Source organism: Petaurus breviceps, unplaced genomic scaffold, assembly GCF_028583685.1.
Source record: "Petaurus breviceps papuanus isolate PSGF00001 unplaced genomic scaffold, PetGlider_PUasm1.0 188, whole genome shotgun sequence".
Taxonomy (NCBI): Eukaryota; Metazoa; Chordata; class Mammalia; order Diprotodontia; family Petauridae; genus Petaurus; species Petaurus breviceps.
In genome coordinates, this window is record NW_027185804.1 from 4748926 (window position 1) to 4773352 (window position 24427).

General features: G+C 42.2%; 1 protein-coding gene and 1 long non-coding RNA gene across 10 annotated transcripts in view; one reads left to right on the forward strand and one right to left on the reverse strand.

The window, feature by feature from the left end:
* Positions 1 to 24116, forward strand: part of ZNF143 (zinc finger protein 143) — a 50018-nt gene extending 25902 nt beyond the window's left edge. For all 3 annotated transcript variants that reach the window (XM_069091196.1, XM_069091199.1, XM_069091197.1), the window contains exons 8-16: positions 876 to 995; positions 2863 to 2938; positions 3495 to 3620; positions 7543 to 7722; positions 9289 to 9516; positions 11582 to 11730; positions 17379 to 17540; positions 19416 to 19562; positions 22776 to 24116. In XM_069091196.1, coding sequence (XP_068947297.1) covers positions 876 to 995; positions 2863 to 2938; positions 3495 to 3620; positions 7543 to 7722; positions 9289 to 9516; positions 11582 to 11730; positions 17379 to 17540; positions 19416 to 19562; positions 22776 to 22859 — 1272 coding nt within the window. In that variant the 3' untranslated portion in view covers positions 22860 to 24116. The remainder of the gene's footprint in view (positions 1 to 875; positions 996 to 2862; positions 2939 to 3494; positions 3621 to 7542; positions 7723 to 9288; positions 9517 to 11581; positions 11731 to 17378; positions 17541 to 19415; positions 19563 to 22775) is intronic.
* Positions 1 to 24427, reverse strand: part of LOC138163740 (uncharacterized) — a 255265-nt gene that overhangs the window by 83614 nt on the left and 147224 nt on the right. The window lies entirely within an intron of this gene.

The window sequence follows — 24427 nt, forward strand, 5'->3', positions numbered from 1 at the left end:
AGTAGAACCAGGAGGAATTTGTACACAATTACAGACACAACGTATGTGTGATGACCAACTTTGATAGACTGGACTCTTCTCAGCAATGCAGGGATATAAGTCAATCCCAAAAGACGCATGATGGAGAGAAAAACGTGCATCCAGAGAAAGAACTAGAAAGAACTAAACTTATATCCAGGTGGAAGCAAAATACCTGATCTTTTTCGTTCTCTTATTTGATTTTATGTCCTCTTTACCATTTTTCATTCCAGCTGGTATAATCCATCCTTAGAACCTGACCATTGTATAATGTGAAAGTATTTACAGATCCTATACTTGATTATAAGACGCCATGGGGGGGAGGAGGGAAAGGAGGGGGACAAAATGTGAAATTCAAGGAATTGTGGAATTGAATCCTGTGAACTAAAAGGAAACAAATTAAAAATTAAAAATTGAATTAAAAAAAAAAAGAATTATCAGCCTAGGATTGGGCTGAGAAATAGAGTAAAACCAAAGAGGCCAAAGGTGGATTGAATCCATCTCTTTCTCCTTCACCCAGTGGTTTAAGTAACTGAGCTAATTAGTGAAAGGCAGAAGAGGAGGAAGAGCTGGCTTTGGAAGACCTGGTTCAAGCTCTGTCCCTGTACATCCTAGCTGCATGATCCCAAGCAAATCGCTTCCTCTCAGTGTGCCCAATAGCTCTAAGGTTAGAAGCTGCCTGTCTGGATGTGGGGGAGACCATTCCCTAAACTGATGGAATCATGCGTTCAGACATCCCCCAGCATTTTAACATTAGCTTTATTTATAATGAGATGGAGTCAGAATCTGAGGCTACTTTTCATTTTTTATTTCAAAGATTGTTGCTTCAATCAGTCCTTTGATGTCTTTTCCTTCAGATTGTGTTACACGGACATGGGACAAGAGTCACTGCTAAATCACAACAGAGTGGAGAAAAGGCCTTTCGGTGTAATTATGATGGTTGTGGGAAACTCTACACGACGGCTCACCATCTCAAGGTGACCTTGCCCTTAGCCTTCAGGCTCTGACTCTGGAATCCTTAGTGCTTGTCCCCTGCCAGGCAGAGCCCTTCCAAGGAACGATGTTCAGGCCAGTCTCTATCCCCATGGCCCTAATTCCAGCCTTTGTAGTGGCCACTTCTCGACCTGAGATGCTGCTTTCATAGACAGTCTGGTGCCCTTCAGCATGCTCTCCCATTTTTGTGGTCATGGCCCAGGTGGTTGTCCAGGTCTTTGGTTCATAGGACTCTTTGCCACCTTCCATAACTAAATCCAGCCATTCCATGACTGACAGGCACCTGCTCTGTTTCCAGTTGTTGGCCCCCACAGAAAGGTGCTGCTGCTGTGTGCATTTTCTGTGTAGTGGGAACATTATGACTGGGGTGTGTGTGTGTATGTATGTGTGTGTGTGTGTGTGTGTGTGTGTGTGTGCGCACGTGTGCATAGGATGAAGACACAAAGGCACGTTGGTGCTGTAGATGCCCCTGTTGATAGACAGTCATCTTGCAGTTTACTTTCACAGTAGAAGACTTTGGGGATGACCCTTCTGACCTCATATGGAGAGATCTGTGCATGTAAAACCTCTGTAAGTGCTTTTACCAGGGGACGAGTCTTTGCCACAGAAAGTCATAGTGACCTGCGAAGGGGGAGAGGGCTTGTGATCTCCACCAGTGGTGGGGAATCCCCCCAGTGCATCACTAGTGAGGTGGTCCAGGAAATAGAATACCCCAACCTGGAGGTGGGAAGACCTGAATTCAGACATGGCCTCAGACATTTACCAGCTGTGGGATCCTGGGCAGGGCACTTCACCTCTATCTGCCTCAGTTTCCTTATTGGTAAAGTGTCTATCCCTCAGGAACATTGTGAGGACCAGATGAGGTGATGATTGTAGGACGCTTGGCACAGCGCCTGGCACCTAGTAGGCACTGTGTAAAGGTTCATTGTGATTATTATTAATTTGCTAATCTAAGTTATGTTTCTTCTTAGAAGCCTTCATTCAAACCCTCTCACCCATCTAATAAAGACCAAACCCCAGGTCCTGCCCAATTTGGTGACAGTCTTGACCCAGTCCTTTAGTGCTCCAACCTAACCAGACCGTTTGCCATCCCTAGACATACCATACACTTTCCCACCTCCTGGATTTGGTTCCATTCTTTGTATCTAGCATGCCCCAGGCCCACCCTTCCTCTCCTCCAGGTCTCTGCCTGTTAAAATGCCACCTGTCCTTGAAGGCTGAGGTCTAAGGCCTTGAGATTCCACAGGCAGCAGCGATCCCTGCCTCCTGTGTTCACCCTGGTCACACCTCTCTTGCAGCTGCCACATTCTTTCTTGTGTTATTTGTCTTCTCTTCCCTAAGTCTGTGAAGTCCAGGACTGCATCTTATCTGTATTTGTCCTTCCCCAGGGGTCCCCAGGAGACACTTCGAGGTTTCAGTGAAAAAATTAGTCTCTCCCCTCCAGAATTCCCATTAGTTCCATGCCTTTCTTATTAACCTTTCACATTGGGTCATACATTAGACTTGTCTGTCTTTGTTTTATCTCCCCTGATAGTTTGTAAGGGCAGGGACTGAGCCTTAATGAATCTTTGTATCCCCACCCCCCACCCCCCCATAGTGCTTTGAACCTGAAAACACACAATATTTGTTGGACAAATGGCAAACACAGGGTAGAAGCTTGTGCTGGGAGCCTAAGGCAGTGTGTGTTTCTTGCCGGATGAACTGTGAAATGCGTTTTGAGAGGTGTATGAGGACAGGGGTGGAGAATGGTTTCTGTTTTTAAAAATCCCAAATCTGTAGTGAGGGAAAATGCTACTGTTTTCATAGTGGGAATGTCCAAGGCGGGACAGACTAACAGACCTCTTTTAACAGGTCCATGAAAGGTCACATACGGGGGACCGGCCATACCAGTGTGAGCATCGTGGCTGTGGGAAGGCCTTTGCTACAGGTGAAAACACAACATTCTCTGTCCTTCGCCCACTTGTCTTGGGGCAGCAAACAACTGTGCTTTTAATTTCTCATATGTAAAAATCCCCATTTTAAGTGGCTTGTTGACCCCTCTGCCCTGTGCCCTTTCTCTGTCCCCTGTTCTCTTTAGCTCCTTCCCTCTGTTCCATTTTCTGCTCTCCTTCATTCCCCCATTGCTCTGCCTGACTCCTTTTAGATAAGGAGAGAAAATGAAAACTTGGAAAAAAAAATTTTTTACCCAACTCCTTTTCCTGTATGCATGCATAAATGTCTCTTTCTTGTCTGTGATGTAAGCTCTTTGAATGAGAAAGGTCACCTTGTACTGTCACAAATAGAATCTAACACATTAGGAATGCTAATTTTAAAACTTTAAAATCTCCTATGAGAAGGTTATTCCAATGACTCCCTCTCAGTCAGATATGCATTTCAGTAGTCTACTGAACTATTCTCATTCTAATAAAAATTAAATGGCTTTTCATCTATTTTATTCAGTGATTGAATTCTAAGAGTTTGTGTTTAAATTTCTTCTTTTCAAGGTTATGGATTAAAAAGTCATTTCAGAACCCACACAGGAGAAAAGCCATATCGGTGTTCAGAAGATAATTGTGCCAAGTCTTTTAAAACATCGGGTGACCTACAGAAACACATTCGAACTCATACAGGTACTGGCATTGTGGATAAGTCCATAGGATATTAACTCTCAGGGACCGTTGAATCCAGTCCCTTCATCTTATGCATGGGCAGCCTGAGACTTAGGTCAGACAGGTTGATTAGTGCCAGAGGCAGAACAGCAACCCAGAACACCTCAAATTCCAAACCTTTTCTCCAACCTACACCCTGGCATCTCTGCAGTGCATGGATGGACTGAATAGGTATAGTATAGTGCCCCTTGCTTACCTCAGCCTTCCCTTCTTTCACCTTGCCCACAGGTGCCTATGCCTCACCCCCTCTTCATCTCCTCATTCTTCATTTATCCCCACCTCACCATTGTTGAACTAAAAGTCAAAAGATACGCTGGTCCTCAGCTCCAGGAGTCTTGGAAGTTGTTGATAACTGGTGTTGTTATAAGTTGTTGCCTCAACCATGCAGTACAAGTCCTGATTTCATTTATAATGTACTTATAAACAGGGATATTTTAAACATTGTGTGACAGTTTTCCCATAGACATTGAGATTTCTGTTGCCTCCAATGGGTTTTCTAAAATAACTCAATAAAGGATTCAATGACCATTTTTCTCCCTGACCATTAAAAATTGAGTATTTCCCCTCAAGATAATCCCAGCTCTCTGAGGAAAACATTTGAGCCATCCTTCCACTTAGTGTAATATACTTAGGGGTTCTTAACCTTTTTTTGGATCGTGGACCCTATTGGCACTCTGGGGAAGCCTATCCCTTCAAATGCATAAAACAAAATACAAAGTATTACAAAGGAAACAAATTATATTGAAATAGAGTTATCAAAATTTTTTATAAAAGCCAAGTTCACTAATTCCAGGTTAAGAATTCTTGATTTACATCCTCTGCATTTGTGTTGGGCCACAGGTGGTGTATGAGCCATATGTTATGCAGGCCTGACTTAGAACAAAATCTCTTAAATGGTTCATATCCACCTAGAGCACTCCTAGCCTTTCCATCTTGATAAAACCTGCTAGAACTTGTGCTTCACTGATGTGGCTCTCAACAGCCCAATGTCCCCTCCATACCCAGTGATGGGTCAAAGAATGGCTTTTGTAGAAGGGTTTGCATGGGTGGTTTTGTGGCGTGCCCCAGAACAAGAAGACGCATCCTGTCATGGGACCTTTGGTTGTCTTGGCTTGTAGCGAGCTTGGGCGAAAAGACCATCATGACAGCAACTGCATTGTATGCACCATCTCTGTTGCATAAGAGGAAGAAAGAAAGATTAAATTTAGAGCATGACGAGATCTTTTTCTGTGTGTGTGAGTGTGTGCATATGGCAGCTGGTTTTCTTCAGTGTAAAGATAAGCACCAGAGAGGCCAGTGAGAAATCTTTTGGAAAACATAAGTTCAAAATTTAAAAATAAGTGTCAGAAGACTTGTAGACTGCTGAGAAGCCTGAGTAAGTACACAGAGGGAGTCAACACAAAAACCTGCATACTATGAAGACCTTCAAGAGGAGAGTCAGAAGGCACTGGACATACCAAGCACCAAAAGAAGAAAAAGAATTATGTCTTAATGAAAGGATTATGTCTAGGAACTGGAAATGACTAATTACTGATGTGGGAGCTATTTCTAAGTCTATTCTCTATGTCCAGTCAGACTGCTGACTAGTTCAAACAAAAGTCAAAATCAATACAAATTATGTGAAAAGATAAAGATGAGAAGATATGGTATGTATTACGTACGTTGTCTGCAACTTAACCTTTCCAAGATGCTGTTGAAGCTATAAAAATAAGGGAAAATATATTGATATTTATTATCACCATTTCCTAAAGAAACTTAATTGCTTTAAAGCAGTCATCACAACAAAGAGTCCCCAAAAGAACCTGGAAATCTCATTAGCCAACAAAACCAACACTGGTTTGGAATATAAATTCGTTTACATTCTACCATGGAAGAAGGTGGTGGAAGATTGTGAGTAGTAACAATGAATAGTTTTGTAGATAGTGAATAAATCTGCAAAATCCTTGTTGTGTGACCCTGCCAGGCTGGATCATCCAAAGAGCCTTTATCCTGTAGATGAAATAAAAAGGACAACAAATGGGGGAAAAAAACCCCAGATTTTCCAGCCTACCTGGGATCAGGTCAGGAAGAATAGTTGACCCACACTGAGTTCACAGAGAAGAATTCTGTATTAGCCTGGTGACACTTTTCTAACACTGAGGATCAATTCCCAAGTTAATTGAAAAGAGGGGAAGAAACTAAACTTTGAGTAAAAAAAAAAAATCACAGATACTATCTTTTATACCAAAATAAAGAGCACTTGATGGAGAAGTAAGCAACTATTAACCCATATTCTCACTTTCTTGTCTCCCTAATATTTATATGAGAATGAACTACATTCATATGGAGGGGTATCCTTGACAAAAATAGGCCAAAAAAAGGAGATAGGTAGGTTCTTACAAACAGTTTCCTTTGCACTCGCAGAATTCACTGAAAGAATACAAAATTCTGTTGTTTTCATTGTCATAGAGGATCTCTATCCTGTTCTCCAGGATGCTTTCTGAAATTTATTGTAAATAGAGAAATAGTGTCTTACTGTACAGGAAAGATCTTTGAGCTTAGAGCCAGAAGCCCTGGATTGGAGACCTGGCCTCTCCATTTGCTTTCTGGGTGACTTTAGGCAAAATCACGTATCCTCTGAGTTTGCTCATCTCCAAAAATGGGGATAATAATAATAATTCCAGCCGTGTTAACCTCATGGGGTTGTGAATGAGAAAAGCACTTTATAAATTGAAAGTGCTATATGTCTTAGACACTTAACACCCACACAAAAGAACTAGCTGTGTGAACAAGTTACTTAACCCCAGTTGCCCTCCAAAAGACAAAAAAAAAAGTGCTATATGAATGTGAATGATTGTTTTTATTATTATAAATGGAGTCAAGGTAATAGGTATGCTATAAAGAAACCAGGCTCATAGAGTCAAACTCTAGGTGTGGAGGGTTTGGGTTGTTTTGTTTTTTTTTAACATACATGCATAATCAGAATAAGGTGTTTTGATCAAAAAAGGCACACCTCAGAAATCTTCTCATGTTTTTCCACAGTCTGTGAAGTTATTTTGCCTTTAACCCAAGGGAAAATAATCACTGACACTCAGATCTTTTGATCTGTATTCCAGGATTTTTTTTTTCCCTAAAATTTCTTGTGATATCTGAACTGATCTCTTCTCTTTTCTAGAACTGCATCTGCAGACTTTTGAAAATTAAAAGGGAAGCCTAGTTTCCTTTTCATTTTTGAAAGACAGTTGACATGTTCTTTCTGCCTGTCCCTGGTACTGGGGAATTCTTAGAGATGAGCAGACCAAGCAGTTTTTCTTGTAGTTAATGTCAGTCTGATGAAGAAAGGTTCATTCTCTTTTCTATATGATTATACCACAAAATAGAAGGAGACTCATTTTCCTAATCAACCAAAATTTCCATGTTTGATAAAAGGTGGTCCTAAGAAGGTTCTGATTTATGACTTTATCATTCTCAAATCTGTCTTACTCAATTATTCCTGTTTTCCAGTTTGTCATTAAAACGTACACACGATAATTCCTTCTGAGATTTTTCCTATCATTAGTGATACTTACTTCTGTTCAGAAGCTTTTCTTTGTCCCTTTAAACTTGGGAGGAAAAATAAACTTTATGTACAAAGTTTTGCTCAAGTGAGAGAAGTCCAAGTAGCAAAGCTGCAAATCATAAATTTTGCTTTTGCTCTTTATTTTAAAAAAATGTTTTATTGATGCCTTTTGTTTCATGTAAGTCATTTCCAGCTTTACTGCCCTCCCTTCCACCCAGTGAACCTTCCGTTGGGACAAAAAAACAAACAGTTTGAGCAAAAACCTGCAGATGCAGCTCTCTGTCTGACAGCCCTGTGTGGATGCCCCTTCCTGACTGTTTGATTTGCCCTCCTCTGCGTTTGCAGGTGAACGACCCTTTAAGTGTCCGTTTGAAGGATGCGGCAGGTCCTTTACTACGTCAAACATCAGAAAAGTGCACATTAGGACACATACAGGAGAAAGACCCTATTACTGCACAGAGCCAGGATGTGGGAGGGCATTCGCCAGTGCAACAAATTATAAGAATCATGTGAGGATACACACAGGTAATCAGTCTCTGGGGCTGGGGTCTTTGTTTCTACCACTCTTCCTTCAAACGCAGTTCAGCTTCTTTTCCCCCCTGTCCCGCCCCCACGCCTCCCCCAAAGCCTACTTCATCCCCCCGTAATGCCCATGGCTTCACGTGTATAAATCTTACCTCCCAATAAGAGGACCCAAACAGTGTGTTCTGGGCATGCAGTGAATGCTCACAGCTTTTGAGTGGTCACAAAAGGTCAGGTGAGGTCACTAAAAAATCTGAGTCCTTGCCCTCCAAAGACCAGCTGTGTTAAAGAGCATCTTATTATCCTTTCCTCCATTTTAGTGAGCTGATTTTTTTTCTTCCAGACCTATGATTCATCTGCATAAGGCAGTGGTGTCAAACTCAGAAGTAGGGGGCTCTAAACCATATATGTAAGGATCCTTGCAGGCCACATACTGACTTAGAAAACCACAAATTTGCACACATATAATCTGTATCAAATAGCTTGCCTTCTCAAGAAGAGAGGGAGGGAATATGGAACTTAAAATTTAAAAAAAAGAATGATGAAAATTTTTATTTACGTGTAAATGAGAAAAAAATAAAATTTTAAAAGAAAATATCAAATTAACATGCTTTGTTTGATATATACATATATGTGTGTATATACATATACATGCAATATATAATATATATTATATATATAGTATATATATATATATATTTTGTTGTTGTTGTTAAATCTTTCCCGATTGCATTTTAATCTAGTTCGGAGTAAGTGTTTGACACTTCTTATGTAGGGAACCCCTAAGAAGGAAATTATCTTCCTTGGTGTAGATAGACAGCTCTTTTGTAACTCATAACTTAGAGAGTTGCCCAGGGCCCTGAGAAGATTCAGTGACTTGCCCAATGTCACACGAACAGTATGTGTTAAATGTGGAACTTGAACCCAGTTCTTTTAGACTCTGAGACCAACTCCCTAACCACTAAGCTACTCTGCCTTCCAGGGTACATTATTAATAGTAATGATGGCTATTTCTTTTATGATAGTAAATAGGGTTCAGGGTATTCATAGTTTATCTACTTACAGAAAGCAGTAAATTAGGGAGAGCTAGGTGGTGCAGTGAATTGAGCACTGGCCCTGGAGTCAGGAGGACCTGAGTTCAAATGTGGCCTCAGACACTTAACACTTACTAGCCGTGTGACCTTGGGCAAATCACTTACCCCCAATTGCCCCTCCAAAAAGCAAAAAAAAAAAAAAAAGGGCAGTAAATTAGAACTTCACTAAAGCTATGACTTAAATTCATCAGAATCTAATGTCTTGGTTTTTTTTAATGAAAAAAAAAAGATTAAATAGCCATTTTCTTTGGTGATACAGGGAAGGTGTCAAAGGAGATAGTAGAACCCTAGCTGGAAAGCCAGAGGACTGCACTAGAAGCGTCTGGCATAGGAGTATACAGGCTTTCCTCCTAGTTCTTCAGTTTTTGTCCCTGGTTAGGTTACTGCTACCCACACCCATCCTTTGTTACTTTTATGACCTGACGTGTGACATGTTGCTTTGTGTGTGTGTGTATATGTGTTGTCTTTTCCTCAGGGGAGAAGCCATATGTTTGTACAGTCCCTGGGTGTGATAAACGATTCACAGAATATTCCAGCTTATACAAACACCATGTTGTTCACACTCATTCCAAACCATACAACTGCAATCACTGTGGGAAAACGTATAAGCAGATCTCCACCTTAGCAATGCACAAGCGGACAGCTCACAACGACACAGAGCCAATCGAAGAAGAACAAGAAGCCTTCTTTGAGCCCCCTCCAGGTGGGTAGTTTTGTCAGGGGAGCCGGGCACTGGGCAGGTGGGGGACCTGAAGGGACGCACTCCTTGCCAGCTTTTATTCAGTCATCTCAGGTGCATTTCCGACAGCCGTTGCTGGCTCACCTGGGCCAGTTAGGAGACCTTCTGTCCATCTCACTTGGAAGCACTCTAAAGCTAAAGCTTCTTGTGATTGGGTTTCCTTTCTGACTGCACCTGTGACTTTAGTGGACCAGCTCAGCCATTGAGAGCCTCAGAGAGTGGGCATTCCGTGAGAATACGTTATTGGATTTATTCTTGAAGAAATAGGAGGAATCTATTGACTAATAATCATATATATTTATAGTATTTAAAGGTTATAAAGTACTTTCTTCCTGCAGCAGCCCTGTGCTGTTATCCCCTTGGTACAGATGAGGAAATTGAAATTCAGAGGGGCTCTTACTCCCCCAGGAGCGCCCCTGAGTGTCAGAGCCAGATCAGCACTTGTATGTCTGTCCTTTCTCTAGAGCAGAGTGCTCCTGCCTGTGTGTGAAGATGTGACTTTTTTAACCACCTGTAAAGGATATTCTTTGAGCCTCTTTAATAGAGAAGCAAAATGGATGGCAGAGTGGAGAGAGTACTGGATTAAGAGACAACTTGGGTTTGGGGAGGGGGCAGGGCATCACTGTAGAGTGGAAAGTGGACTCAGCAGACCTGGGTTCGAATCTTGGCTCTCTCACTTCCTAGCTGTGTCACCTTGGGCCAGTCACTCAACCCTTCCAAAGGTCCTTAGTTGTCGAACAGGAAGAAGAATACTCATATTGCGTACTTCACAGAGTTGGTTACCTGGTAACCTTCAAGAGTTGTGTAAATGGGAGCTATTACTATCGAAGTTTACACAAGGCCTCTGGGTCAAGATGAGAGGAGATGGCGCTGGAGAGAGGAGAGAATAGTGGGTTAATGGGTTTGCAACTCCTCAGGCTTTTCTTTTTTGGGCACAGTAGACTTTTCAGGGGTTACACAGGGAGAAATGTGGGAACCCCTCCTCCCTGCCCCCCAGTCTCACGCCATATTCCTCAGTGATTTCCAGCTGGATGCTAGACCTAAATGGTTTTGTTTTTTAAAACCTTTAAAAAGAAGGAAGTGAATAGAATGGTGTATTTATCTCAGTTGTGGAAGGAAAATGAGGTAAGCATCATTAATATTATGTCACTGCTCCCCTGGAGCCCTTGTGACCATGGGCACACATTTGCAAGAAATTGATAGAAAGGAGAAAGGTTAATGGTGCCCCTAGAGATTAAATTGATGGCCCTGGGCCTTCTTAGCCCAGTGCTCAGCATCCACAGACTTCAGGTAACAGCTTGTAACATTGTAGGTTACCTTCAATTTCCTTTTCAAATGGGAATAAAGATCTTACTTGCCCTATTTCTGCCTTTCATAAGAGTTGGGAAATGGAGGATGGGAAAAGGGAAGGATCTGATGTGATTGTCCAACCTGGCTCTTCCTGGCTGGTATAATTACAGCAGGGATCCTGGAGTGCCCTATGGTTATTTACAAAATAGAATTCAGACCTCTTTGGTTTTTGTTAAATGATTAACTTGAACTCAAATAGTACCCCTTTACACAATGGCAAGTCTCCTTTTCTGAGGGCCAGAGGGCACTTGTGTTAATGAATACTTGTTAGCACAATTTTATTGTATTTACAAACCATTCAGGTTTGTTCGTTAGTATTGTAACATGGTGAATCATTATCTCTGGACATTTTTTTCCTACTGTTTTCTAAGTCAGTAGGACAAATAAAGTGAGTGTATAACTAAATTCATATTTACTTTTGGTTATTTTTGGAAACTTTATTTACATACGTCTTCTTCACCTCCCCCCAAACACACACACCTTAACAATGAGGAAAAAACAGACCCGAGAACTTGGGAACAATTTGTTGTATTTGATGGTGTTAAAAGTGGGGGGTGGAGATAGGATGTTGTAAAGAATCTCTAAGAAAGGGCTCTTTACGTTTAGTAATTTAACAAATAACAACAATCTTTTGTCTTTTTTCCCTTAATTCTAATTTGTGTATATTTTTCTTTAACAGGTCAAGGCGAGGATGTTCTCAAAGGTCCCCAGATAACTTACGTTACAGGCGTAGAAGGGGAGGATGTTGTGTCTGCACAAGTAGCTACAGTAACTCAGTCTGGATTGAGCCAGCAAGTCACACTCATATCCCAGGATGGAACCCAACATGTAAGTGTCCACCACAGTAAAAGTCAGTTGAAAATCCTGGAGGATCTTCCTGTCAGGGAATGTGGGAGACGGGGCTGGAATTGTACATCTGGGCAGACTGTGGAAGCCCCTGAGTATCAAACTAAGGAAACCTGACGTTTGTCCTATAGGCATCAGGGAACCTCTGAACCCTTTTGAACTCCTGACTGACTAGATTAAAACAAAGTTTTAGAAGCATGAATATGGAAGTAACTCATATAGTAGAGACTTTTAGGAAGCTGTTCCTGTAGCACAAATATGGGTGGTAATGGCATAGGAAGGAGAAATGGAGGTGACAGGGACCACAAAGCATCAGCAGCAGTGAACAGTGGGGAAGCTGGGGAATGGGCGAGGAAGAGAAAGAGGAGACAAAGGTGACCCCGTGCCCCTGAGCCCGGTGTGGAATTAGGAGAGTGCCTGAACGGAGCCTGTAAATGTCCCTGCCTGCCGGCCTCAGAGTCCTTAACTCTCCTCCAAAGCACGCTCAACTCCTCTATGCTTCTCATCTCCCTAGACTGTGGACAGAGCACAGCTGCCACTTTTTGTGATGGGCCTCTGGAGCGCGATTGTAAAGCAGGGCCTGGTGAAGTAGATTGTCACAAAACTGGTTGTTTCCCCGTAGGGACCACATAATAATTAGGAGCTACATGGTTCATAAAAGATAGAAGATCCTGGACATCAGTGCCAAACACACAACAGTTATAAACATTAGCAGTGATTTAAATTAGCAGAATTGTGTTTCAGCTTCTCTAAGATGGACACAAATGTACCTTGGTGATGCACATAGTACTAAAGTATAATACAGAATTCACGCTTCTGTAGCACTTCGAGTCTGTGAGTGCTTTACGGAGGTTATCTCACCTGATGCTTACAACAAGGGTGTGACACGGGATCAGCAGCATGTCAGCGTCTGAGGCCATGCTGGAATTCACACTCCTGCCTTCAGACTTATTGCTCCTTCTGCCTGGCTGCCTCAGCATTAACAAACCATTGCATCACAAATTTGTATAAAACTGGTCTTCTCACTACATTAAATAAACAATAATTATGCTTGCCTTCTTAGAATTTAGAATGAATTTTTTAAAAGATTATTCAGATGACCTGGGTCTCTTTCAAAATATATCCTTGGAAGTTTGGACTGATGCTTTGTTTTTCCTCTCTCAGTAAATTATCATAACCAAAAAAATTCAGAACTATCCCACTAACATTAGAGCTTTACTCCAAGTAGTAAATAGCTCAATAAATGTTACTACTGATAAGGGTGGTATTTGTCCTATTAAGAAACCTTTTTTAAAGAAAGGGTTGGGGTGGCTAGGTGGCACAGTGAATAGAGCACAGGCCCTGGCGTCAGAAGGACCTGAGTTCAAATCTGGCCTCAGACACTTGACACATTTACTAGCCATGTGACCTTGGGCAAGTCACTTAACCCCAATTGGGCTGCCTTCAACCCTCAAAAAAAAAGCAAAGCAAAGAAAGGGCTTATCCGTGATTTATCCTCATTGCCCTTTATTACACCCTCATTTTATTCAAAGTTACAAATCTATCAAGTGTCTGACCCAAGAAAAAATAAAGGTTGTTTTATTACTCTTTGTCACAGCCAACCCTGACAGGATGGTTCTCTTAAATTGGTGGCCTATCCAAAGGTTTGGTCAGCTCACTCTGTAAACAAGAAACGTTCTCAGACACCTAAATCCAGTAGTCTTGCTACCTTTACTCCAAATTTAAACTGAGTAGGATGACTTTTAGCACTCCAAAAATATCTTCCATGGAAAAGACTTACCTCTTGATGTAATACCCAAAAGTGCAGTTTGGAATAGAGAGATTTCTCATATAAGTATTTGACACTTTTATCCAAGGCCATTACATTTGGTTTGAAAAGCCCCAGAAGCAGATTTCATAATATGGCTCCACAAAGAATTGCTGAGGCAAATTTGAGATGGTATTTGATCATGTGACCTGTGAGGCATCTGAAAGGTATAGTTGAGGAACAGTAAGCTCTAGGCCCAGAGATTTCCATGGAAACAAAACAAAATCAGAGAGAAGGGCTCACTTCCCTTTCCTGCTAATCCTTTATGTGCCGTTCTTCCAAGTCTGACTCAATTTCTACCTCCTCCAAGAAACCTCTTAATTTCCTTCCTCTCCAAAACACCTACAGCCTTTATAATCAATATCACTCTTTTCAGATCAAAATATCATGTTTGTAAAAGTTTATAGGGGTGGCCAGGTAGCACAGCGAGTAAGAGCACCGGCTCCAGTGTTGAGAAGACCTGGGGATCGAATCCAGGCTCCGAAACTTAGCACCCACCCAGAAACACCTGGCCATGTAACCTTGAGCAAGTTACTTAACCCCAATTGCTTAGGGGCAGCCAGGTGGCTCAGCAAGTAAGAGCACCGGCTCCAGTGTCGGGATGACCTGAGGATCCAATCCGGGCTCAGATACTCAGCACCACACCCAGAAATAACTGGCCGTGTAACCTTGAGCAAGTTACTTAACCCTGATTGCTTAAAAAAAAAGTTTATAGCACTCCTGTTTTTATACTACTACTATTCTTTTCTTTATATGTGTTTAAATGTATATATTTTTATATATTGTATACAAATTATATTATAAATAGATATTTATACAATTATGTATTTAAATTTATCTATTTATTCTTTTATTTTCTTTGTAAAGACTCAATTATCTGTTTTATGTCTTTGTCTGACCCAAAGGTCAAAAGGCTATATAATGTGACTGGTGGTGCCTGGAAGGAATCTACAAGAATTTTGGAATCCCTGGTTGATCATGTTCACTTTCACCCGGGAGTGTTATTTCACATATTTTGTATTGTTCACTAATTGGTGATCACATATTTGTCATGGAATTTCCAAGTTGGAAAGACCTTGGAGCTAATTCATCTAGGCCATCTCCTACCCAAATTCTGAATTCTATCTACATTGTCACATTGAGCACTTCTCATGCTCAGAGAGATACTGTTTCAGCATTTCTGGTGACAAAAACCTCCCCCTCATTTTGGTGGTCCATTCCTTTTTCAGACATCACTAAATATTAGAAAGTATTAAGTTGAAATGTGCCTGCCTACAATTTCCACTCTTTGGACTTAATTATTGGGTCAGTCAGTATAAGTCTGACCGTTCTTTCCTGGACTAAACATTCTCAATTCCTTAAGCTAAGGTTTAACTGGCGTGGTTAAAAGACCCTGTATTCCCTCACTGTCCTGATCACCCTTCCCTGGTCATATTCCAACTTGTCAGCGACCCTTCTAAAATATGGCACCCAAGAAGTACACATCATGTTCCAGATGTGGCCAGCTGTCTTGTTGGTACTGCCAGGCCATGAGCTCTCAGAGACAGTCTTTCTCATATCCCTTGTTTTATCTGGCACATAGCAGATGCCCACCACACACTTGTTTGGTTTGTGATGTCTTAAAAGAAAGCATGGAGTAGCAATATTTGTGACCAGGGTTTGGGGTTTTGTTTTGTTTTTCAGTTTGCAGTGCAGAAGGGTTTGGGAAGGAGTTTATATTGGGAAGGGAAATAGTTGGGTTTGTTTGGTTTTTTTTTTTTTTTGGTTAGTTGGAAATAATTAAATTTAATCTTTTAAAAACAGGCCAGTGTAAATTTTGGTAGATGAAAGAATGAACCATGGAAGGGATGGCTCAGCCCCATAATTACTCAATTCTTGGTTTCTCTGTTTCCTTGTCAGCCCAGGGGTTGAATTATTTCCTTCCTTCCTTCCTTCCTTCCTTCCTTCCTTCCTTCCTTCCTCTCCTCCTTCCTTTCTTTCTTCCTTTCTTTTTTTCTCTCTTTTTTTTTGCTTTTTGGAGGGGGAAAGGCAAGGCAGTTGGGATTAAGTGACTGATCCAAGGTCACAAAGCTAATAAGTATTAAGTGTCTGAGGTCGGATTTGAACTCAGGTCCTCCTGACTCCAGGGGCAGTGCTCTATTCACTGTGCCACCTAGCTGCCCCTGAATTATTTTCTTGATACATTTTATTTTGATACAACAGAAACTTCTATGCAAACATCTTTAGTAATTATATTCCTTGGAAAATATTTATCAGACAGAAAGGAGGGATGTGCCCTCTCACAGAGTTAACCCTCATTCATTCAATTACCAAGCATTTATTAATTTGGTTTTTGGAGGGCAATTGGGGTTAAGTGACTTGCCCAAAGTCATACGGTTAATAATCGTGTCAAGTGTCTAAGGCCTAATTTGAACTGACGTCCATCTGACTCCAGGGACAGTGCTCTATTCACTGTGCCACCTAGCTGCCTCCAAGCATTTATTTTTTAAAAAATTAAAAAAAGGACGCGGCTAGGTGGTGTAATGAATAGAGCACCAACCTTGCAGTCAGGAGGACCTGAGTTCAAATCTGGCCTCAGACACTTAACACTTACTAGCTGTGTGACCTTGGGCAAGTTGCTTAACCCCAACTGCTCTCCAAAAAGCAAAAAAAAATTTTTTTAATTTTAAATTTTTTTTTGAGGGGGGAAGGTAGGACAATTGGGGCTAAGTGACTTGCCCAAGTCACATGGCTAGTTTTTGTGTTAAGTGTCTGAGGCCAGATTTGAACTCAGGTCCTCCTGACTCCAGGGCTGGTGCTCTATTCACTGTGCCACCTAGCCGCCCCTTATCATGCATTTATTAAGTGTCTTTTGTATGCCAGGTGCAAAGAATACAGAGATCAAAATAAAACAGTACCTGCCCTGAAAGTGCTTACAGTCTAGCTGAGGGATGGAACATATGTGTGGTATATGTAATATCCATAGAAGATAATCTACTGGGAGGGAGGGACTAGCCATGAGGGGAACAGAAGAGATTTCTGTAGAAGGAAGGTAACATGTGACCTGGGCTTTCAAGGAATCCAGAGATACTGAAGTGGGGGTGGTGAGGGAATGTATTCCAAACATGGGGGGCACAGCTGTGCAAAAGTGTAGAGAGAGGAGAGAGGGTACCACATATAAGAACAGTAAAGAGACCATTTGTCTTGACTTGTAGAGTGTGTATTTCTCCCTCTGTCTCTGACTTGCTTTCTTTCTTCCTTGGTATGTGTGAGGGAGCAGGGCACCAGTGGATCAGGGCAAGCCCCAAGGGAAAGGTTCTGATTCTGACTCTGTCCTGTGATCTTCAGCAAGTCACTGTCCCTCTTTGGCTGGAGGTTAGGCTCCAGGATCTCTTAGGTGCCTCCAAGTTCCAGGTCAATGGCTGAATTACTATTTACTTACAGTTGTTTGGGGGCTTCACCAGCCCATCATGATTTTGTTAGAGAGAAGCATGCTTTCCCTGTCCCCTGGTGATAGCTCACATTTACCTTAGCAGTATGTGCTTATAGCAGGTACCAGTGAGAGTCTTTCATGAACCTAAAATATTTTTTAGTTTTCTGGACCAGACTTGCTCAGTGAACAAGCTGCCCTTAGATATAGTGTCCAAGCACAGTGTGTTTGAACCCACTGGCCCAAGGTTATTGCTCAGTTTTGGTTTCTGGTGGCCTAAAATCATTTCTTAGCATCCAGAGGAAGATTCTGTTCACTCCTTGTCAGTTTATTCACTGAGGGATGGGCTCAAAAGACCAAATGTACTTGAAGCATTTCTAATTTGTTTTTTTTTTAAAAAATGTTTCATTTCAGGTCAACATATCTCAGGCAGACATGCAAGCCATTGGCAATACCATCACAATGGTGACTCAAGATGGCACCCCAATCACGGTCCCCACTCATGATGCAGTTATCTCTTCAGCAGGAACACATTCTGTAGCCATGGTTACTGCCGAGGGTACAGAAGGACAGCAGGTAAATGCCTTTGTATGCATATGTATGACATTGAAAAACTGTCCAGAGCCAGCTTGGGAGAAAGTATGGTTCATGAACAAAACAGTGCATTGGGAGTCAGATGATGCATGTTCTAATCCTGGCTCTGCCCCTTCCTATCTGGGTAATAACTCTGGCCTAGGCTCTGCCCTTCTCTGGGGCTCAGTTTCCTTGTCTGTACAATGAACAGTAGGACTAGATGCCTTCCGAGGCCCTGTGTAGCCCTGACGCTCTGAAGTCCAAGCTGTCAATTCCTGAGGCGCCAATAATATGCAACGTTGCTCTCCAGGGTCGCTCCCCCAGTGGTCATCTGGCAATAGCAGATTCAGCTCTAATTCTCTAAAAGGAGTTTGTGCTGTATTTTATTGTAACTCTCTCAGCCCATTTAATAACGGGGTCTATCCAGAGGAGTGAGGATATCATCTCTTCCCTCTGGCTGTCTTTAGAGTGGCCCCATACAACCTATCTCTCATCTTTCCCATGGTCCCTGGATACTTTTTTCCATGGGTACCTGTAGTAGGCAAAGATGCAGAAATTCCAGCAGGTCTTATGACCATTAACTGGCAAACCATTAATTAACCATTAAAAGTAGACACTGTCTGAAATCTTGTTTCAAGAAGCATGGACCATAGAAGCCTGAATTTAGAGTCATAAGGACCTTCAGCCATTCACTCCAGTCTCCTTACTTTATAGATAAGGGAATTGAGTTCCAGAGACCGACATGATTTACCCACAGTCACAGGGGTAGTAAGTGGCAGAGCCTAGGTTTAATCCCATGTCTCCTAACTCCAAATCCACTGGAAATGTCATGGAAGGTTTGGTGCTCCCTTCCTCTGCCCTTCCCCCTACCACTGCTCTCTATCCGCTTCCACATTCAAAAATTCAAGGACCTTGGATTGACCCTGTCATTTGATGGCCTGAAATAGTTTCGGTAAACTCTTAACAGAATCTTAGACACAGAGGCAGATATCGGCTGGGGAAGTGTTGAAATCTTGCCTGGAGTGCTCCGATCTTATCTGGACTAAAGCCTCCCTGGAACACCTGCCAGTCCAGGGCAGAGCTCTACTGTGGATGGTTCTTGTTGCCCAGAGGAGGGGGTCACCTAACTCCTCCCTGATTCCACCTCTTAAAAAAGCGGCCAAGGCGGCCTGCTTTCAGACACGCCTTCCAGTGGAGGCTTTGGGAAATGGCCGCCCAGCAGCCTACAGACGGTTTTTCATTCCACTTCATGGAACAGAACTTGTGAATATCCCATCTTGAATTTTCTAGTGGGTTAAAAAACAAGGACTTGTTAGTAGAATGAAGCCCAGGGCACTGAGCAGCGGCAGCGAGCTCTGTGACTCCTCTGCTCTTGGTTGAATGAGTTCTTTCTTATCCAGCATCTCCTTGGGTTGCTACAGGACAAAGGGTTGATGCCTTTTGTCCACCCACCAGCTGTGTAGGAAAGGCAGTCTTGTGACTCCTGAGACAAGCATTCTACCCTTTGGAGGGGGAAAGTAAAATGAGTGTATAGTACCAAACTTGAGATATCCCACTATAATATAGTCCAGTAAAGATGTCCTAATTATACAAAAATGTGATTTTAAATAATTATGGGTTTGAATAAAAGAAAAGGTGCTGCCCAACCTTTACCCAGACCCAGGAATAAATAGATGTTTAGGAGCATTGACTCTTTGTGTTTGTGGGCCAGCCTGGCTGCCTCCTAACTAGCCACTTGGGGGCAGCAGAATTTAGGGGCAGAGAAGGCTTGCCAACACCTGATGACAGGCTCTTCTAAGTTTGGGGAAATGAGCTCAGTATGTTAAATCGACCTGAGGATGGACCTCACCCTGAGTGTCTCTGGCTTCTGTGTTGCAGGTTGCAATAGTGGCCCAGGACTTAGCAGCATTCCACACAGCATCCTCAGAAATGGGGCATCAGCCCCACGGGCATCACTTGGTGACGACAGAAGCTCGGCCGCTGACGTTAGTGGCCACGTCCAATGGAACACAAATTGCAGTGCAGGTAAGCCCCAGCATGTAGCAAGTTTGGCCACCCTTGACTCCTCACTCTTCCAGTTGTACCCAAGGGGCTGCTTCTGGTCCTCATGGCAAGCAGGCAGCACCTAGGTACACGTGCACTGGCCAACCCAACACTCACCAAGCTGTGGGCACAAATATCAATGTCTCCATCTCCATGTTCTGTGCTTGCTTCAGAGGAATATATGGGAAAAGAATGGGCAAGACATTCGCAGCTCTTCATGCCAAAAGCCCATCACACGACCCCCAGTTTCCCCAAAAGTTTCCCAGTAGATGTCTGTCAAAATCTCCCTTCCAAATTGTGTGATCTGGTGAATAAGAGCTTCTCCTTGGTTTTCGCTTTCCAGCAAGACCAATAAAGGACATGGATCCATCCAGGTCAGCCCAAGTAGGACTGACAGTGTTGACTGCAGGTTAGGCCAGGTAGTATTGGTGATTCCTTCTCCGCCTCTGCTTCTGTGCTTACAGACTGTCACTGTAGATGTTGGGTGCCAGTTCCTCTGTTGTCCTGCTTAATTTTTGTAAACTATGGAGAGGATGGATGATTGGACACGGTGCCCTTGGCTCGTGACCGGGCCTCTTCCGTGTATATTCTGAGGGAAAATACGCTTCCACTTAAGAGCCTTTCCCAGGAGCATAGCCTGCTGCTTGCACAAGCGTGCACCTGCCTGGGTGCACTCCTTCCCACAGGCCACCATGGTCTTGAAAGTCAGTCTTTAATGTCTCTCAAAGGCCTTTGTGAAATAAATGTGCCTCACACCTGATCAGGAGACTGCAATGTGGGGTCACAAAGAGCCTCCCCCCTCAGAGCGGAAGCAGAAGGCTCGGGGTTTTATCCTGACTCTGAGACCAAGTCACTTCAGAAAACTACAGAAAGACTTGAGTTTCCTTCTCTGTCACAGTGAGAGGATAAAACAGATTATGGCCAAGACTTCTGCTGGCTTTGTCTTCAGTCTTGGGAGGGTCATATCAACCCTGAGAGTAACCAGCAGCATTGATAAAAGGGAATGCTTGTAAAGCTGAGAGAGGAGCAGGCTGAGTGATTGAGGGATAAAAATATAGCAAAGGTTGATGTATCGGGCCAGAGAAATGGAGCACGTGCCCCTCCCCTCACGGAATGCAGCTTCCTGGTAGGACTAGCCTCCTTTTTTTTTTTTGGACTCAAACACCAGAACTGAAATACAGAATAGAGGAAACAAAGAAAATTTCATAAAAAGCATGTCATGGGCATAGCAGAACAGAAGAGAGGATTCAGAATATGTAGCAATAAATTTTCATTTCAAGAGAGCCTGAATGATAAATACTACACATTGTGTAAGGACTAGACTTTTGACTTGCCCTTTATGAGGCAGTCACACTTTGGTGGGGGGCAGGGCAAACCAGTACATGTGTGCACATACATACATATAGACATATACACATACATGTTTAGAACTTAACACTCATTAGTACATGTGAACATTCCAACATACAAGGGAGAACAAAAAGGATTACATCTGAAACCATGAATTTCCATTTTGTAATCTTTTTAAAAATGTATATTAAATTTAGCACACTAGTAACAAAATCGCCCTGTTTGTATTCCCTTCTAAACTCCTTTGTTTCTTTTGGTGTGTTTTTTCAGCATTTCATTGATCTCTCCTCTCCCTCCCTCCCACTCTTTCACTCTCTCCTTCTCTTTCCCCAACAACCTTCCCTTTTCTCCTTCCCTTAAGCCTTTGCTTTGCCCTTCACTGTTGCTAAGCAGTTTTATAGACATACATCCCACCGTGTTCCCTCAGCTAGTCAGCACCACTCTCAGAATGAAAGCTTAACAATACTGCCATTTTGTAATAAATAACATTTTACGTTTGTAGATCATTTTATGGTCACAAAGCACCTTGCCCACATCAACAGCTCTATGAGGTAGATAATGCAGGTAAACTTGTTTCCATTTTATAGATGAGGAAACTGAAACTCAGGAAAGAGAAGTGGCTTGCCCCAGGGTACTATAGCTAGACTCACCTCTTGGAAGAGAGGTTCCCTTTCAGCAAGGACAGCTGATTAATCAGTCCTCAGAGACTCATCCTACAATCCCAGTCAATTCAGCAAACATTTGGTTGAAGCCTAGTGTTTTTACAGAAGTCTCTATATGGGACTTCTGTGGAATCAGTGGACTGGGGAATCAGAGTGGAATCAGAGACTGGGGCTAAGACAAGGCCCCCTACCCAGAAGGAATAAATAGCTTTATTTAGGGGAGATGAGAGATACACAATAAAACTGTACCACAAGGCAGAATGTGATGATGGCCTCCCAAGAGAGGCACCAACCTCTTCTCTTACAGTTAGGAATGCTGGCAATCATTGTGGAAGTCTGGAAGGGCTCCCGGTATGAAGGAGCAGACAGCGTGCCCCATATTTAAGAGATGCCTTTAATAAATACTTTTACAGGCACTTCACTTGAAATGATCATTAGAATATAGTTCAAGAAAATGAAGGCCATGTCTTTTTTGTGGATAGCTCCTTAGGAGAAGAGGCCCATGGAATGTCTTTATGTTGAACTTCCAAACTAAGGAATTTCCTTTGGCCCCTTTGGTGTGAAGACTGTCAAACACCTAAAGAAACTAGACTTAATCTGTCCCCACCTTCTTTTCCTTTCATATCAGTTAGATATCTCTGGCTGTGCCCATTCATTCAAAGCCAAATACAAAGAACATTTATTAAGTGTTAATATGCTCTAGGAGCTGGGGACCCCTGGACTAAAAAAATGAACATCCCTGCCTTCTGGGAGCCTCCATTTTTCTTGGATAAGAGACAGATAAGAAGGCATAAATTAGTCAATAAAAAGTATATATAAGGGTTGGCTTGGTGGCGCAGTGAACAGAACACTGGCCCTGGAGTTAGGAGGACCTGAGTTCAAATCTGGCCTCAGACACTTAACACAAAAAACTAGCCGTGTGACCTTGGGCAAGTCACTTAACCCCAATTGCCCTACCCTCTCCCCTCCAAAAAAAAGAATGATAAAATAATGTACATATTTTTTAAAAATTAAATAAAAAATCTTCACAAAGCAGTATAAGAGGGAGAACATATTAGATTCCAGTAAACTGAGTTTTCCCAGTAAGAGTGGGAAAGATTTGGCTCCTGGTCCATGATATTTATTTTGTTGAAAACTTTTGTTGGCTAAAACTTTTTTTCTTTCTCACATATTCATGTTTCAGCTTGGAGAACAGCAGTCTTTGGAAGAAGCCATCAGAATAGCCTCCAGAATCCAGCAAGGAGAGACGCCAGGCTTGGATGATTAACCCGGACCTTGGAACCATCCAGCAGAGAATATTTTCTTTTCAGACAACAGAGACCCCTGCAGCCAGACTCCAAGAACACTTGGAATTTTCCCATTCCTTGATCCTCTCAACACATTTTTATGCACAAGTGGACGGTCTCACGCTTGACCCTTGAAATAGACTGGTTGGACTTGGTGACCACCAAGGTCCCTTCCAACTCTGCAAATCGGCAATTCTCGATTTCCAGCCTGACCCCTTGTGTATGCAGAAATATGAAATTAGGACTAGATGGTAGATTTTCCTGTTGTTAACTCTTTTATCAGCTCTCATACTACTGAAGTCTACCTGCATGGCCGTGCAGCTGTGGAATTCTGCCCCAGGATGAATTTTAACCTTTACACGATCAAGGCTATTCAGACGCTTTCAGATGTCTGAAAGGCCCTTACAATCATAATTCCAGAAGCCATTTCAAGTGACAGAAGGATGCAAAGCCTTTAAATATGTTCCTCAATTAGTAGGGACCCTGCGGATTTGGGTTCTACATTTCTCCGTTTTGATTTCTGTCCCAGGTACCTGGATGACCATTGTCTTCCCCACCCCTATTAAATACAGCCTATTCAGCTAATTCAATTAGCTTTCATTAGATTATGGAAAAACTGAAAAGCTTTGGTTGTTCAGAATTAAAAGGTTAAAATCCAATACTTTGGATTCCTTAAAGGTTTTACCTTAATGAATTTGTTTTTTTGGTTTGGTTTGGTTTTTAATAATTCCAATTATGATCAAGAAAGATGCGACCACAGTGTCCAGGGAAGAAGGCAGGGCCGTGATCTGAAGAGAATTGACTCTGGGATGAGTTCAGTGTAACCTATTTATTTTTGTTTAACATGTGTTATATCCTTGTTCCAAAGTTTATTTATCCTGTAGCTCATTTTTAATTGAATCTAGTAGTTCAATAAATGATAATTTACTTTTATTAAACTGGGTGAATAAATTGTTGAGGAAAAACAGACCAGAAGAATAACAGAGACAACCCCCGGGACTCTTTGGAGGCCTCTTGCAACAGAATGAAGGTTTTTTTACAGATCAATGATTCAAATTCTACTTCAGTAGAAATTCAGGCCAAAAGGGCATTTCCTCCTCACCCCCTAATTCCAGCATTATACTGTTCTTTGTACAGTTAAGAAGCCGTTTGTGGGATTGTTTCATTTCAATTTGTACAGTTAAAAAGAAAACTTTCCTGTTTTGTTTTTTATTACTGAATATAAATTCTGTCTCTTATCTGTTTTTCTTTGAAGTTTCTGCTGAAAGGAAACATTTAAGATAAAATGGCATTTTAGGCCTGAGTAGAGGAATTCCCACCAAAACCAGTCCCGCTATTGCTCAAGTCTGTGCCCTAATGGGAGATCCCAGGATTCACCAGCCCCTGCCTCTTCCTCTATTGGACACTGGGGCTCAAGGGTGGACTCTCCAGGAAGAAAAGGGTGCTGAGTCAAAGGCAGGGCAAAACCCCCTAAAATAGATGTTAGACTGGAAATAAAATGGCCCTTGTTCTCTAGTAGACAGAAACATCATCTAATTGCCGGCGGGGG